This window comes from Acipenser ruthenus, chromosome 15, assembly GCF_902713425.1.
Source record: "Acipenser ruthenus chromosome 15, fAciRut3.2 maternal haplotype, whole genome shotgun sequence".
Lineage (NCBI taxonomy): Eukaryota > Metazoa > Chordata > Actinopteri > Acipenseriformes > Acipenseridae > Acipenser > Acipenser ruthenus.
In genome coordinates, this window is record NC_081203.1 from 6,109,889 (window position 1) to 6,126,376 (window position 16,488).

General features: G+C 37.0%; 1 protein-coding gene across 5 annotated transcripts in view; it reads right to left on the minus strand.

Moving 5' to 3' along the window:
- Positions 1-262: 262 nt before the first annotated feature.
- Positions 263-16,488, minus strand: part of LOC117396751 (potassium channel subfamily T member 1) — a 136,814-nt gene continuing 120,588 nt past the window's right edge. For 4 of the 5 annotated variants that reach the window (XM_058987045.1, XM_058987046.1, XM_058987048.1 and 1 more), the window contains 5 exons: positions 15,168-15,188; positions 13,427-13,724; positions 11,865-11,927; positions 6,505-6,589; positions 263-5,906 (listed from right to left, as the gene is read on the minus strand). In XM_058987045.1, coding sequence (XP_058843028.1) covers positions 5,789-5,906; positions 6,505-6,589; positions 11,865-11,927; positions 13,427-13,724; positions 15,168-15,188 — 585 coding nt within the window. In that variant the 3' untranslated portion in view covers positions 263-5,788. The remainder of the gene's footprint in view (positions 5,907-6,504; positions 6,590-11,864; positions 11,928-13,426; positions 13,725-15,167; positions 15,189-16,488) is intronic. The other variant, XM_058987047.1, reaches the window with a different exon arrangement.

Sequence of the window (16,488 nt, forward strand, 5' to 3'; positions counted from 1 at the left end):
TGCATTACCTTATACAAGTTTGACCTGTGTACAGTGTATCAAAAAGGCTGCACATGCAGTATGTTATTTTTGCATGTGTTGATCTTGTGAAATGTAAACCTCTGCTTTATGCACTGAAAGATATCAAACCAATCACTCTTTGAATGCATGTTTTTGTATAGCCTGTGTTGCCAACTAGAGATGTGTTGTTAGTTTTAAAGAGCTAAAACAAGTCTATTATTATTTAGATGCTGGGTGACTAATGAAATAAATCGACTCGAGGTGTAGTTCATGGCTGCATTCAGCTACTTTATTGAATTCTCACATACAGTAATGAAGCACATTGGCTTCATATAAGAAATTGTACAAAATGGTTTATTCTTTTACAGTTCATATAATAATCTGCACAGTCTGTTTGAAATCCTGAAACGCACCCATTCGTGTGATAGTTTTGGCATCAAAGAACATGCATTTGTAATATGTCAATTATACAATGATGTACAGTTTAAATGAAAACCCTCTAATAAATATTTAAAATGTCTGATAAATTAACTTTTAAATTCCAGGAATTTTCACAGTGAAACAGAACTAGGATTCTGTTAAAAAAAAAAACAACATTTTATTCAAATTTGTGAAGGACTACATTGAAACAAACACAGATTTTGAAATGAATTGGTCTTAAAGGAGACAGCTATAAAACAATTCTTAAGTTTTCAAAATAACTAATTTTTTTAAGCTCTTGTCCAAGATATTCCATGGTCCTTTACAAATTTTAGACAATACATTGAAATGTACACATTACATTTTCAACTAAAAATACAGACATTTGCTTTCCTTTTGTGTTTTTTCATAATTTCCATAACTCACCCAGATGAAGGATTAGTTCAAATATACAGTACATCCCTCCCCCACATTCAAGAAATGACAAAAGAGCTGTGAAAAGTTAGTGATCTACTTTTCATGTAACACACTGAAAATTGGGAGACATTTCAAAAAGGCGTAGCATATTTTATTTTAAACAAAAGTGATTTATAAGGGAGTTCCTTTTTAAATGATTAGTAAAACTACAGCAATCGTTTATGTTTGACACACTATTAAAATGCTGTGATATCATGCATCGCAGTGTTCGATAGACTGCAGTAACACTGCTGTAAACATGTGATAATGCAAACTGTGGTGTCACATGCATAATGCCAGGGTTTCTTATAAAAATGCATGCACATGTGTGAGAAATATTACCTTTTTTTTCCTGTTAACTTATGGCCTTTTGGCTGATATTTACAGCTGTGCTGAAGTGCTTTTTAATACGTGAATATTCACTGACCAACTAAAGGAATGTATTGTGAATTTGTGCTATAGAATATGTTATTTGGTTACACAGTAGTTGGCATCTTGATAACAAAAGCATATACACTATGCTTGTTCATTGTAATTGATTCAGACTTTCTTTTACTTTACATGTTAATATCTTATACACATTTCAATCAATGAAACCATGTGTACAACTTGTGTCAGATACACCTCCTAAATGCAGCAGAGTCTATTTTAATACATCTAAAGGAGTGGTGGACATTAATACAGCCGCCCTTTACAACCTAGTGGATTTCTATTAAATGTAGTAATGCCAATACAGTCGGTGGGTCTATAAATCACTTCTGGGGTCAATACAGATTTAAAGAGCGTCAGTATTTACTGTAGATACATCACTAAGATCATTGCATCACCGCTCCCCCTAGTGGACCCTGGTGAGTTTGCTAGGGAGAGTTCAAGTTTCTATCCCTAATTGTCAAAATAATCTAAAATCACAATTAATTAAAATAAATAAATAAATAAATGGATTCCAAGAAATGAAATGTTTCTAAAGTCTAGTTTTCAATTATTGTAATGTTACAAACTTTGAATAGTTTCAAGAGCCTGCTTAAGATTCTCTTCAGAGGTACTGTTCTCTCAATGCAAATCATTGGCACTATTTGTGTCTAAAATACGATAAAATTGATACAATTAAAAAAACAGGAGTGATGTTATGATAAACAGCAGGATAATGCAATTTGTATGATATTATTGTTCATTAGCATAGAAAGATGTATGATTGTCAGGTCACAAACATATAAAAGTAGACCAGTCGTTTCCTTTCAAAATAGGACATTCTGAGCACTGTGTTATTTTATGTAAACAGCAATATACAGTAATCTGTCGCATATCCGACTGCGCTGGAACCGGAGTAAGGGCGGATATGTAAAAAGGCAGATAAATGAATCCTGTTTTAAATACCATTATACACAGCTGTAACAATTACTATATCCATGCAATTATTGTTTTGAGATTCAACTTTTATTAGGGAGCTCCCCTAAATCCCTTGTTTAGAAAGATACAGGATATTAATGCTTGTGACAAAGTAGCCCTCTGCCGTGTGGGTGTGTGCATTCACTGCTGAGTGACAGGCAGGAGATCGAGACGGAGGTTGAAGCTGATACGCCCCGCAGGCGAACAGGATTTATTTACATATCAACACACTGAACAGACAACAGTGTACGAAAACTCTGGTAGGCTCTACAATCTCTGAACTAATCATCTCTGTTCAATACGTAGCTGAAGAGATTGATCATGACGGATAAACGGTTAGGGCGGATATGCGGCAGATTACTGTATTAAACATATTTAACCCTAAATGGTATAAAAACCAAGGCTTTGAAAAACAAAATCGTGACGGAAAAACTGATCAATCAACAGAATACAGAATGAGGATCAGCCGTGTATCACTATAATGCCATTGTTTACATAAACAATAAAAGGCCCAGGTTATGAAAATCACAAAATCCAACAGTGCTGGTTAGTCTATTAAGTTTATTTCTGTCTCAGGAACGTTAATATCTGACTGCTTTATTATGATGGTCGTATTTAGATATGCTATTGTTAAGCATTGTACCAAGACTGCAGGTTTGAAGTCTTCCCATTTTAACCCTCAACACAAATAACCAGAAATACAGATATGAAATAGTTTCAGTGTCTTATACAGGAGAAATAATAAACATGCCTATGTTTATAAGGTTGGCCGGGTTGTTTTTTACAATGAAAAGCAGAACGTATGCGTATAAAGGAGAAACCATTCCCATGTGCAAATAGTTTTATTTAAAGGGTTTTTTACTATAGTAATTCAGGGAAAGACATTAAGTAGGTATTAGTAACCAAGTTCCCATATTGAAAAATGTTTGTTTAAATACACACACACACACAGATAAATAAATAAATTATAATTTACAACCAAACAGGTCAGCTTTTTAAGCTGACAAAATCTCCAAGTGGTTATGTACAGCTATACATAAATTACATTTATAAACAACCTGGCTGGGCTAGAGTACAGTATAATTCAAATGTGTTCCAAACAGTAACAGCGAATTTAATATAAATAAATTTATATAATACACAATGTAAGCCTCCCTTTTATAATTTTAGCAAACGTCTACCACTTTCAAAGCAACCCTGCTAACCATTGGCAACTAACAAGGTGCCTTTTGCTCCTGTTGCCAAGCAGCTATGAAGTACAAAGCACTACTTTTGAACCTCTGAATTTGTATATTTCTCGCTCCCTCCAATAACATTTAAAATATACCCATCCGAATTTGTTTTGTAAAAACAATCAATATTCTTCTGTAAAGATTCCATGACTGCTTCAAGTTTTCAACCTATACAATGCTCCCTCTATTTCGCTATCCAACTTACACATCAAAAAACATGGACTATTGATAACACTGAGCTATAAAAGGTCTTTTTAAAGTAAAACATGTACTGGTACAATTCATTGTCAACTAAATGCATGACATGTAAATTAGTGAATTCTAGAATTGTGAAATGTGCAGGGAGCACTGTACTTGTATTGGTTTTCCTATATAATTTTGGCACCAGTTTAATTAATCTCAACAGGGTCACTTGATTAATGACCCCCCAGGAAAACAAAGCATGGGGAAGCTGAAAAAGGGTTCCACATAGGAAAAGGTTGGTTTTTCAAGTTACTGTATTACTGCTTTTATTGATTTTTTCAAAGCACAGCAAGTAGCACTGCATTCAAAGTACCATACTAATTTAACTGATCAGGTTTAATCTTAAATATCAACACCACAAAACTCTACATGCTCTTGAACTACTGTGCATTCCTACTTTAGACGACAGTTCTTAATGTGCGGCTTTCCGTGTCCAGCAAAAAGGGGGTTTGCTACATGATATAAGTGATATGGTAAAAACTAAAACATGTTGGATATCTGTAACTATATCCATGTCTTCAATAAAAAAAAAAAATAAATCAGCTGTTTAAAACAAGATTCACAATGGGGGTGCTGAAGTCCCTGATATTCACCTGTTTAATTCTGGACGTCCTAGGTGAGTTACGTCAAGGTTAAGCCATCTCTAGTGTAGGGCACTGCTAGATCAATATGGACATAGAACCATTCAAACAACACAAGGTCCTTTATTTAACAGCAGTCTTTGGGTGATTTAGAAATTGCTTAAAACATATATATATATGCTTAGTGAAAGGTTCAAACATTTGGTATAAACCTTACTGAACACAAATACTAAACGTGGAGTTATATAAAGTATTTGTTATTCAAAACATTTTCTATATCAACTTTCTCAGAGCAGTAACCAAGGCTTTAAAATCACCTCTATCGCTAAGGTGAAGATCTTTGAAGCTATGTGGAATTTCAGGAAACTAAATACACCTGCCAATATGATTTTTTATTTTTATATTTGAGTGCCCAATTATTTTACCCCCAATTTTCTCCCCAATTAAGTTAGTATGTCCCATTATTTTTCCCCTCACCGCAGCAATTCCCCACACAGCTCAGGAGAACTGAAAGTCCGATCCCACGACCAAGCCAGTTTCCTCTTCTACACCCAGAAACTTGAAAGCAGACGTCAGTGAGCTACTGGCCTCTGGACAAAAGCCAGCTCTGCAGGTGTCCATCTGAGCTTACTGGACGCATTGTCGGTAGGGTCCGCTGTACGCGATGCGGAGAAACAGTCCCTTCTGGTTTTACTTCCCTAGCCCACAGGAGCACCAAGGCCAATGTGACGCTCCTGGAATCCCCAGCGATGCCTTGCGACTGCACAACCAGGATGCGAACCTGCGCTCTCCCGACTGTATGACTCACCCTGCACACCACGAGGCTGTGCTTCCACCTCCTCCTCATTTTCCGCCTCGCCAGTGAAATATCAATCACATTTCAAGGCAGCACCAAGTGCCAATGCCAAGTCAAAATGCTATGATATGTGCTGATGCCAATTGTTTTTATTCTATAATAAAAAGCTAGTTTTAAATCACATGAGTTGTCCCGACTGACCCACAAGATCTTCAGCAACTTGATAAGAGGGGCAGTGACGATGGGCCCTAATCAGAAACCTTTAACTATCTTTTTCTCTTGATTAAAAGTTTGATATTAATAACATATCAATAAGATATAGTTCTAGATTGCTGTTAATGAATTACAATCTAAAACTGTATTTTATTCATACAAACAGACTAAGTAAGTAATGAGTTAAAGCTCGGTGAATAGGGGCCAACACGATTTCAAAGCCTCAGTTCTCACTCCAGTTAGTGCATTGCAGATCTAATGAAGTGGTGCTCATTATGCACATTTCCCATTGATCTAACTCACACTTCTGGTTTTCAAGATCATTCTCCTCTCTGTTCCCAGTTCCTGGGTTCCCAGGGAAGGTGGCTGTCTCTAGCCAGTGGATATTTAATGCCAGCACACTTCCATGCATCTTTATAAAGTAAATGGCAGTAAGCATGTTCAAGGCTGGGGTTCAGAATTCAGAGCTGCGTTTCATCTCTGGTTTCACTGCCAAAGTCTTGCTTCATACTGAAGTTACCTTTTCCATTTTGAGTGTCATTAGGAACATGAGCCAGAGGGTCTGAGCGGATCAGGTACCTACAAGCAGGGTAGATCATGTTAGTGCGTAATGCTGTAGTCAAACATGCATTGCCTTACCATGCAGAAAAAAAGGAAAACTTGTGGTTGTTAGATTTTGATTAACTTCCTAAAAATGTAAACTAATAGATGAATTGTTTAAACTTGAATATATGTTGGTAACTATCAGACAGCCCAAAACAAGAAGCACCCTTTAAAATCAATGACTACAATATTAATATGTACAAATAACCTTACACTGTATATAATGTGTTTAATATACTGGTTAACACTATTGTGATACCAATCATACGCCAACATATGAACTTCTTACCACATCTACCAATTGTAATGAACTGGCATCTCAGTCCGTTGAACTGGTTGGAAACGCAAGGGCTGGACGCGAACCGCAAACCATACAGTTCAAACACGAATGTCTTACCATTCAACTAAAGAGCAAGCTCTGTAGTCAAGATGCAAGTATGGGTCTTATGCTGATGTCTGTATTATTAACTCATCAGCTGCTAGGCGATCTTTTACACAATGTAATACCGTTGATGCCACTGCCCCAGGAGGGTTGAACATGTGAAGAGAGTGAGAAGTCACTGCAGGTACGTACACTATATCATTGAGCTCAAGCCGTGTGTCTGGTGGAGGGTTGATTAGAACATAAGACATGGTGTTCTGATGGTCATTCATTTCATCTGGAACAAAATGGAAATACAGAAAATGAGTGTACATCTGCAGCACGAAGTCTGATGGAGATTCACTTCAGTTTAAAATCCCTGGTCCTACTGTACAACCTTCTCATCTTCCTGAAATCACATAAATAGAAAACTGAAACAAACAAAATATTTCTTCTATGGAAACACAATTAAAAGTCATATTCAAAGAAGTGTGTTGACTGAATATTCAGTATGTGTATTGATAACAATAAATCACATGGAACATCAGAGCAAACATATTTTAAAGAAGTTAAAAGTTTGAAAGAGATTCCTTGGCATACGCATCATGGGACAACACCATTAAAGAGGCTGTATCTAACAAAATACTTATTTCCACTTGTCACACAATTAAAACACTTGTCACACATGTATTTTCATTTTAAACGTGACACCAGATACTACTCTAGGGAAGAGTGCCTCCCTGACAGTAAATCTAGAAGTCTAGCGCTTTCATTCTCCAAGCTAGTGTAATTCCAAGTCTTACGTTTCAAAATGAAAATACATGCTTGCTGAAACAGAACTGGTTTCAAAACTACATATCTGAGGGCTATATAGTGAATGAATGTCTATGGTGTGGAAAATGTTATCTATTGTACCATCCCTTTAAAATATATGAGAGGAACAGTATGAAGCAATAAAACTAGATTGAATTGTTCTCCACGTAATGGATTTGGCCAGTAATTGCAGCAGAAAATCAGTCTTAGGGAACAGGGGAAATAATGCAGTCATTAAGAAGTGCTGTTTTTTTTTTTTTTTTTTAATTAAATGTTTTTTATAAGATAAAGCAGAAAACTACTCCAAACGACTTTAGTAAGTCTTACTTGCATTAAAGAGGGTATCCTGGATTAAGAAGTTTTAATAAATTTATTTATATTTGTAGTTAAACATAAAACAGAAGGACATACAGTACATCGAAATACAGTTCTAGGAACCAAAAAGAACTTTACTTTGAAACTACATTTGTATATTTAAATGCTTCCCTCATTTATCTTTATATTAAATAAAGAGACTTGCATTGTTTGATGTCTGATTTTTAGCACCTGTGGTGGTATTTAGATCCTCCATTGGTTATATCAATCGAATAGACCACAATTTATCTACACAGTGAAAAATATACACATACGTTCTTTTAAAAATAGGGCTAATCGAATATAACAACTTTAGCATAGCAAAGTCATCTAAGAGAGGCCAGGGCTTCTAAAATCATGATCTTGAAAGCACCATTAGCTTTAATACATATGGGAATAAGGGGATTGGGCTGTGGCGTATTCACCTGCCAAGTTTCATAACTTGTGTTACTTTATAAAATACTTTCAATATAAATACTGTAATACAATTGGCACATTCGTACTGACCAACGTAATGCACAACCGCAAATGTCCGAAATAATGTGTGCAGCCACTGTGTCAGTAGATATGAGCATTCATGTTACATTAGCCATTAACCTGACAACACCCACCTGACAGTGCCACTTAATATGCCAGAGCAAGTAAGGGGAGAGAATGTCTTACAGTTACTACCAGATCACGATTCCTGACTGAGCCCATGCAGCAGGTAGCCTTGTGACCTGTGACTGTCCAGGTAAGTCATCTGTTTCCATGCAGGAAACATGCAAACATCGTCCAATCAGGAGACGTATGCACATCACACTAGCATTCAGAGCCACCTAACCATTTCGACAGCAGCTGCAATTCAGATGAAGGAGCATGAAGTGCAGTATCATGCTCAGAGATCAATGCTGGATGAAACTGAATGATCAGTAAAGGCAGATTGGATGGAACAAAAGACATGGGAACATTTTTAAGGTTTACATTAAACCACAGTTCACACGCAGAGGTCATATTTCAAATAAATAAGTTAAGAGCAACTTGGTATCTTAATTAATGCACTGTTCTCATTGGTTTTTAGATTGCCTTTGTAATCTTTTCTTTTGTTATTTCCACACCCTGGTAATATTTTTAAACTCTGAATTAAATGCCTACCTGTGGCAGTAGCAGAGGTCTTAGAATTAGCTCAGCTTCCACATACAGAAAGTAGCCATTCAGCTGTTCTTATGTAAAAATGTGTTATACTGTACGTGTTATTTCTTCCATTCACTAGGTTAATGGTGACACTCTGGTGTACTTAAAGATTAGACATGATTCTGAGAGCTCTACTGAGGCCAAAGGGTTGCTTTAAATTAAAAAAAAAAAAAAAAAAACTAAAAAGTGAATGCAAGTAACACTATGAAGACATCTGTTACGAGAAGTGGCTATTCCACAACAAGTTGCTATTTAACAGCCCTTGCAATAAACTGCTCAGTGGCTCTAGTTTTGAAAATAAACAGTCAATTACAGCCTGGAGTACAATTCTTTGAGGATAGGCCCAATAGTGTTTACGGGCTATTTTCATTGTTACCCCAGTAACAGCAACTGAGAGTTAAATATAGTTGATTCTCACTGATCCTAACCAGCTGGGACCCTGTCCTGTCAGCTTATTTGTTTTTGATACTTTGCTTGTGAGTGTAAATGTAAATGTCAGAGGGCCTCATTATTACGTAAGCACAAGCAGAGAAACACACCTGCAAACATCTGACACCCTGTTAACTATGTAGGTCTACACTGTATTGGTACTGGTACCTGTAGCATTATTACAGTCTCCATGCAACTATTGCATTTCCAATTTGTGTTGTTGGGGTTTTGGAAAGTCATCAGTTACAGAGTTTACTGTAATAATATTGAGTCTTTGAGCCCCCTATTGCTGGGAACACCTTATCCAGCACAGATATATAGATATAAAACTATCAGCATTAAAACTAAAGCAAAAAAATAACATTGTAATGTAAGTGTACACAGCAAGAGAAATACATTCCCAGCTGGAAACATTAACAATTATAGTGATCATAAAAAAAGTAAGGGGACAGAAAATGTAACATGAAACTACTTGCTCGAAAATATTAGCTTGATAGAGATATGATTTAGCAAAATGTCATTGCATGTTCAAAGAATGGGTTTAATGTAATGAATGAAACATGCTAAGCAAAATAAATATATATATATATATATATATATATATATATATATATATATATATATATATATATAAAAAGGTTTAAACTATTTATTTTAAATTCAAATAAAACAACATTTTATTGCTTTTCAATGATGCAGCTTTTAAATAAAACGTTGTTTCAGTCCTATTTCAAGGATTCTAGAAACAAGGACATAGAAATGCTGTAGTCGTATAGACTAATGCAACAGCATGCTTGCAATACACCTTCCTACAGTACAGTAAGCGGTCTGTAGCTTCCAAACGGACAGGATATACACTGCATTACACTTTTCTATGGTTCCTGTTTTGTTTGATTCCACCCATCCACTCCAACTCCCAGGTGCAATCTGCATGCCGTACCAGTGGATTGAGCTGTACTGTACCTTGGAATGCATACACTGTCTCAGAGGATAGACGTCTGTAATAAAATGCTTGAATGCTTTGAAAGAGGATGCAAGCAGGAAGGAGAGAGTTAAGAAGCACCTTGTGATTCTGCATCGCCCTCCACCCTCGTCCAGTTTTAAGAACAGTAATTTGTGGTTCAGAATTACCTGACCTCAGGCAGGTACTCCTGCTCCATGGAGGTTGTTCGTTTCCCTGGCAACATGCAACATCACTTGTTGTTCTTTTAACAGGCAGACTATATTGCCTTATTTCAAAGTATTTGTCTGTTATGTAACCCAATGGAAAAATAAATTGGTCTTCCATTGAGTATGCCACTGTTTCTTATAGTACTGTAAGTAAGACTTTTCTCTTTGATTACTACTGGACAACTTGAAGGAAAATCCATTTTAATGTGTTGCTTTGATAACGATCCAAGATCTGATGCAGTTTTATTGCCAAAATAGTTTTTGACAGTGGAGGAAGTATTGATTGAAATAGCTGGTGTGCAAAACATCACACAGAGTTAAATGAGCCATGTGCTTCTCTGAGCACTGTACAGACACACTTCTTCCAACTGCAAATAGCGTTTCCCTCAGTGTAAAGTATGTGATGAATTGTTACTGGAAATGTGTAGAAGGGACCGCTTGCTAGTACTGTTGCCATGCGATTTCTTATAGTTAGATAAAGGTGTATTTTGTATTCTTGAGATGGGGGCAGTAAAACTCTATTGGGCTCTGTTCAATGAAACAGTGGCAGGTCTACATACTGTCACTGTTTCAGTATTAAAGTAGGACCCAGCATGGTATTGCACTACTTTTTAAAGTCCCCTTCTTTAAGTTATTTATGGAGGGACAGTTTAGATCAGTTAAATATACCCCATCTTATCTATCTTCTCTTATTAATTGTTTTATAATTAGAACCTTTCTCACTGCCTTAAGCTTACTAAACTGAACAATATATATTAACAATAAATAAATAAAATAAAATAAGGCAATATAGTGGGAATACAACTTCCATGAAACCACATTTCAGGCCTGGTTTTGTGTCAAAACCACTCCCAAGCACACTTAAATAAATGCCAGCTGTAAAACAAACACATGTAACGTGACTGTTATAAATACACGCACGCTATTCAAACTGGGTTTCTAATCTGTCAGGACTTCTGAACTACAGGACACACACTTCTTGTCAGGATAGTTTTGTAAAGAGAAAACATATAAAAATGGTTTGGGTGCTTCCACATCTGATAATCAAAACTGTAGAAAAAAATCATTACTAGAATGTATGTTTTGGTCATAGTATTGACAATGGCACTACAACTGTTTCCACAGCTGAATGTAAAAAAAATGATCATTTAAAAAAGTACATTGTGTCAGGCGAGAGAAAGGTTTGTAATTATATATGACTTTTTTTTTTAACATAAAAGATAGTGCTTAGGATTTACCAGACTATGTGATAAAACCACATCAGTTATAAGACTAAATTTAACTGTACTGTAAATACATTTTTAGCTGTGCAGTAACTATACGTTACAGAAAAAAAAAACCTCATTTAAATTTTTAATTGTAGTAATGTAAGTGTCTATTACAGTATACAATTACTTTATTACCATTTTATCAACATACTAATAGTAAACAGTAATAGAGAACTAGCTTAAGATACTGGGTTTTGTGGGGCTGTTACATTTTGGTAGATGAGGCGAATTGATTTTCACAAAATATTGTTGAGTACAATCTGGCCTGTGAGACTACAAAACTCTCCTCTTGTTTGTTTGGAGCTGGCATTATGTCCTTATTGAGTGTGCTTTTGATACCTCTCTGTTCCCCAGGTGGGGAATTACCTTGCAAATATCCTAGGTTTACCCGATTCATCACATCGCTGGCAGTTAAATTTGCTACATCCTCTACAGACCACAGAGGAAAACGCACAAACACACAGGAGAGAGGGAGAGAAAGAGAAAAAGAAAGAAAAAAAATCAGCTAGCAGTGATAACCGCAGTTCAAGAGCAGAGGGGAGAGGACATCTAAATGCAATCGTGAGAGGAGATGGCAGGAAAGAAGAAACAGCGGAGCAGCAGGGGGAGCAAGTAGATAATCTCTGGACCATTAAATCAGCCAGGTAGAGGACAGCCATGTTCATGTCATGTCTCTGTAGTGGTTCATGCAATCTAGGATGATTCACAGGTACTTTAAAACACTTTACAAAAATATGTTGTTATGTATCCAAGCATGTTAAAAGCAACCTAAAGGTGTAGTAACTACACCAGTCTCCTCTGTATTAGCTTCAGGTCACTCCTTATCACCGTGGAGTCAAACATTTCATTTTGCAGAAATGTGTTCCCTTTAAAAGGTCTCTCCAGGTGCAACATGATCTAGTCCCCCCCTCTCCTCCATGCTGGTTCACATTTATTGGAGCCCCCCTGAACAAGCAGAGTCGATTTGCAGTGTTAAAAAGTATCAATAGCAATGCCAAAAATACAGATTTTATTTTCTTAAATAAAATGTGTACTACACTATTCATACAATTCATTTTACAGACACTCACTGGAGCTAAAATAACCTTTGAACTATGAAGACCACATGACCTCAATAGATTTTGATTTCTTGATTCCGGCTGCTTTTTCTGCTCGGCTCGCAATGAAGTTTCGACACGCACGTTTGTTATTGCCGCTAAAGGAAAATACTCATAGTCTCAACCATTGACTGATATTAAGAGAAGGATAACATTTTCATTAAAGATATCAGGGAACAAAACTGCGTTAATAGAAATGAAATACTGTAAAACAAAAATGTTTACATTTTACACTGTCAAGAATGTTTAAAATTTACACTGTCTAGTAAATTTCTTTATCAGGAGAGCGAAGTAGGCAGTGAGGGTACAGTAGTAATACTGGATATATCTGATTATATTTTAAAATGTATTTCATTACTAGTACAAAGCCTTCTTATTAAGCAATGATGCCCGATGCAATAGTCATTACCTGCCAGATAATCGACTGTGATGACAGTTAGGTTTCCTCAACGGAAGAAAAAGTAAATCACCTACAGTTAATGGCTGTTGCAGGGGACTTAATGCTTTTATAAATCACACATGTTTCTGTGCATGAAGACATGTTTTAAATGTGTTTTTTTAGGTTCTATTTTGGTCAGGATTGCTTGGGCTGCCTGAAATTTAAGTTGCTGTTTCAGCGAGATACAAGACTTTATAGTCCTGTTTTAGAAGGCATCTTACAGTGGGATAATGACTACTCTACTTGGAAACTGATTTGCTGAGACGATCTCAGGAGGTACCTAAAACCAGAATTATTTTCTTACCGTGTAGATGTAGATAGTTCTTGTTTTACAGTACTTGCTGGTGCAAATGAGATCTAATGACCGTTAGTGGTTGAAGAGCATTACTTACCGTAACCTGTGGTCGGCAAACCCAGGTGCTTCATTCTGTTTTTCACCAGCTCAGAAAGCTCCTGTCTCTCTGAGCGGCGGTACAGATTCAGTCTCTGCTGGCTGATTCGCTCCGTTTTACTCGTCTGCTTGTTTCCTTTCCTGCTCAGTCGCCGTGCCCACTGCATGCTCTTCTTCCTCAGTAACGGGTGATCCGATTGGTCACTGGAGGTGGAGTTCCTGTGGCTGCCTTTTTGGTTCCACGGTTCTTTCACGTCCTTTGTGTCCTCACACTCCTCAACATTGATGGAGATCTGGGACTTTATTAAAGAAAAGGGTTAAAACGGGATAAGATTAAAAACCAGGATCTTTCAGTGATCCGGGAAGCATACTGAAATCCTGGGACACCTTCCTCAAAACCGGGATCCAGGGAAAACAGGGACAGGTGGCAACCCTAAGCAGGAATAGTCTTTGGTGCTGCGATTATGGCCTATACCGCAGTTATTCTCTTTAATTGAAATAAGAGTATTGGTAGTAACAGAGGAGGATTGCTTTACAGGAATGCAACACATTTCTCTTTAACTTATTGGGCACTACAGCCTGACGTCACAGCTCAGGGTTCGCTGTAGCGCGATGAGAAGCATTCCCTGCTGGTATTACCTCCCTAACCCACAGGAGCACCAGAGCCAATGCGACTCTTCCTTCGGAGTCCCCAGCGAAGACCGGTGACTCCACACAGCCAGGATACCAACCTGCACTGTATGACTCACCCTGCACACCACGCCGCTGTGATCCTGACTTGTCAGGATGCAGATTTGATAGTAGACTGCAGATAGAACCAGTGGCAGCCCCAGTTTGAGTTTATAATGAGATGACAGTTTCACAGACTGGTTTCATGGTGCAGATGGAAACTCACAATTTGGTACACATCACAATACGCAGGCCACAATACAATACATATTACAACACACATGATTGTTCTGATGGGAAATTTCTTTGTGCGAAGGGTAAGGAAATAAAATGATCATTAAGAATGGACTTATGTTGAAGCCAAAGAAAACCCTGCATCCATATGTAGTCCTGTTATATACTTACTGAAACACAATAGAACAGTCGTTAGGTTACCCCATAGTATTTGTGTGGTGAATGAAATAAAAAAAAAATCACTGATGTGTCCACAAGGTATTCTGTGGCGTTCTCACAACTTGAAGATCAACACTGAAGCTTTATATTTTAATGTAAAATGTAACTTAACCCTTCTATGTTAAAATGAAAACGTATCACAAGTACATTACAGAGTGACATCGGTCTAGGGCTGTATGAACGTCGCATTCTCGCATAGTCTTGCAGTGAAGAAGCCATGACAAGCTCATATCACATAATTAATATTAAAAAGGTTATAGAATACACGGATTTGTTTTGAGTTAATGCTTGTTCTTAATTTTACTTGACATCTGGGGTTTTCTTTGACTTTAAAAGGCAAAACTTAAAATGAGACAAAAAGGAGCATGTATTCATGCCAACTATAAAATCACATTCATGTTTAAGTAGAGTTATGTTAATTGTGCTTTTGGTCACGCATGACGGTACACAACCTCTGTACCATGCTACCCATCATGTAAGGGAGTAGCACTATTCACCGATGCACGATGAGTCATTTCACCCAGGGTACAAAAAGAGGTTCCGTTCAAGGCGTCTAAAAATGATTTTCAAGCATGCATCAAACATTCAATATAAAACATGAAGTGTTGATGTATGCTTACCTGTGGACCAATGTCTTGTGACTGAAAAGGAAAATAATATAAATAACGCATATGCACAGTATATGCAAAATGAAAAGTGCGCAAAAAGTTTTGCCCGCAATGGGTTGAGATTGATACAGCGTTTGAACAAAAAGCATAGGCACTTAGACAATTTTAAACAGGCTTAAGAGCTAAATACGGTTAGCATCTACACTACAGAGCATTTAAAACTGCACTCGAGAACCAGGTCTAAATTAGATTGCATCAGGCAGGGCAAATACTCAGAACAGGAGCCTGAAAGAGATGAGAACGACGATCAATGCAGCTTCACTGTATACCACTTTTGAGGCTTCTGTTGTAAAATGGTGGATCGTGGAGCGACGTGGTCAGATGCCAAAATCAAGGCATGTTCATGCTGAGAAGCACTATGTCTTCCGTGGGAATGGGCTCCATATTCATATCCATATACTGTAACCAAACTATTTTAATAGTGTTTGTACCCATTAAGCCTGACTAAACATGAAACAATACTTCAGTGTGGGCGCTTTGAGCTGGATTAATTAGAACGGTTCTCGAGATCAGTTATGTAATGTGGACATAACCTTAGTTGGCTATTGTGAAGACTGGATATGTTACTGATGTTTCACAAAGGACCTTAAAAGTTCCTAAGATTTCTACCCTGGTCATTACTGAGAAAGGTTCACATATCCCTCCAGAACTATTTAAACACCCTGCAGACCTATTGTGTTAAATCAACATTTTTCCCTACTTGCATTTTATAACTCCTGTTCTGTAAGGATTACAACCAAGTTACACATATCAAAATGAAATAAAAGTTTCTAAAGTGACAATACAATACTTGATATAGATCATAAAAAAAAAGAAAGAAAATGGATAACCAACACAAACTCCTTCAGCTTGCTATACACATGGAAGAAAACCTCAAGCCCAATATTACACTGAAAAACTAAACTTGTATAGTTCTGAACATAAATACCAAATGTTGTATCAAACAGAAACAAGTTATGGCATTATAAAGTTTGCTACATATTTTCGAACTATTGAAACTCAGCCCTATTGAAATGCCCTTCAAAAAACGTTCCCTGGTTGCCTATGATGGCCCGACACCCTATTGACAATGATGTGGCAGGTGTCTATCTGGCTCACAATGTGGCAAGCAGGTTTTAAGACGAGAGAAAGCTCCACAGAGTTCTCTTTGGGGAATGCAAACAAATTAGGCTGTCAGCAAAGTCTGCCCCCTTGTAAAATTGAGAAGAACGTGGTGCACTGCAAACATTTTCTACATAAATGCTGAAAAACAAACACGAGCCTATATAGTATC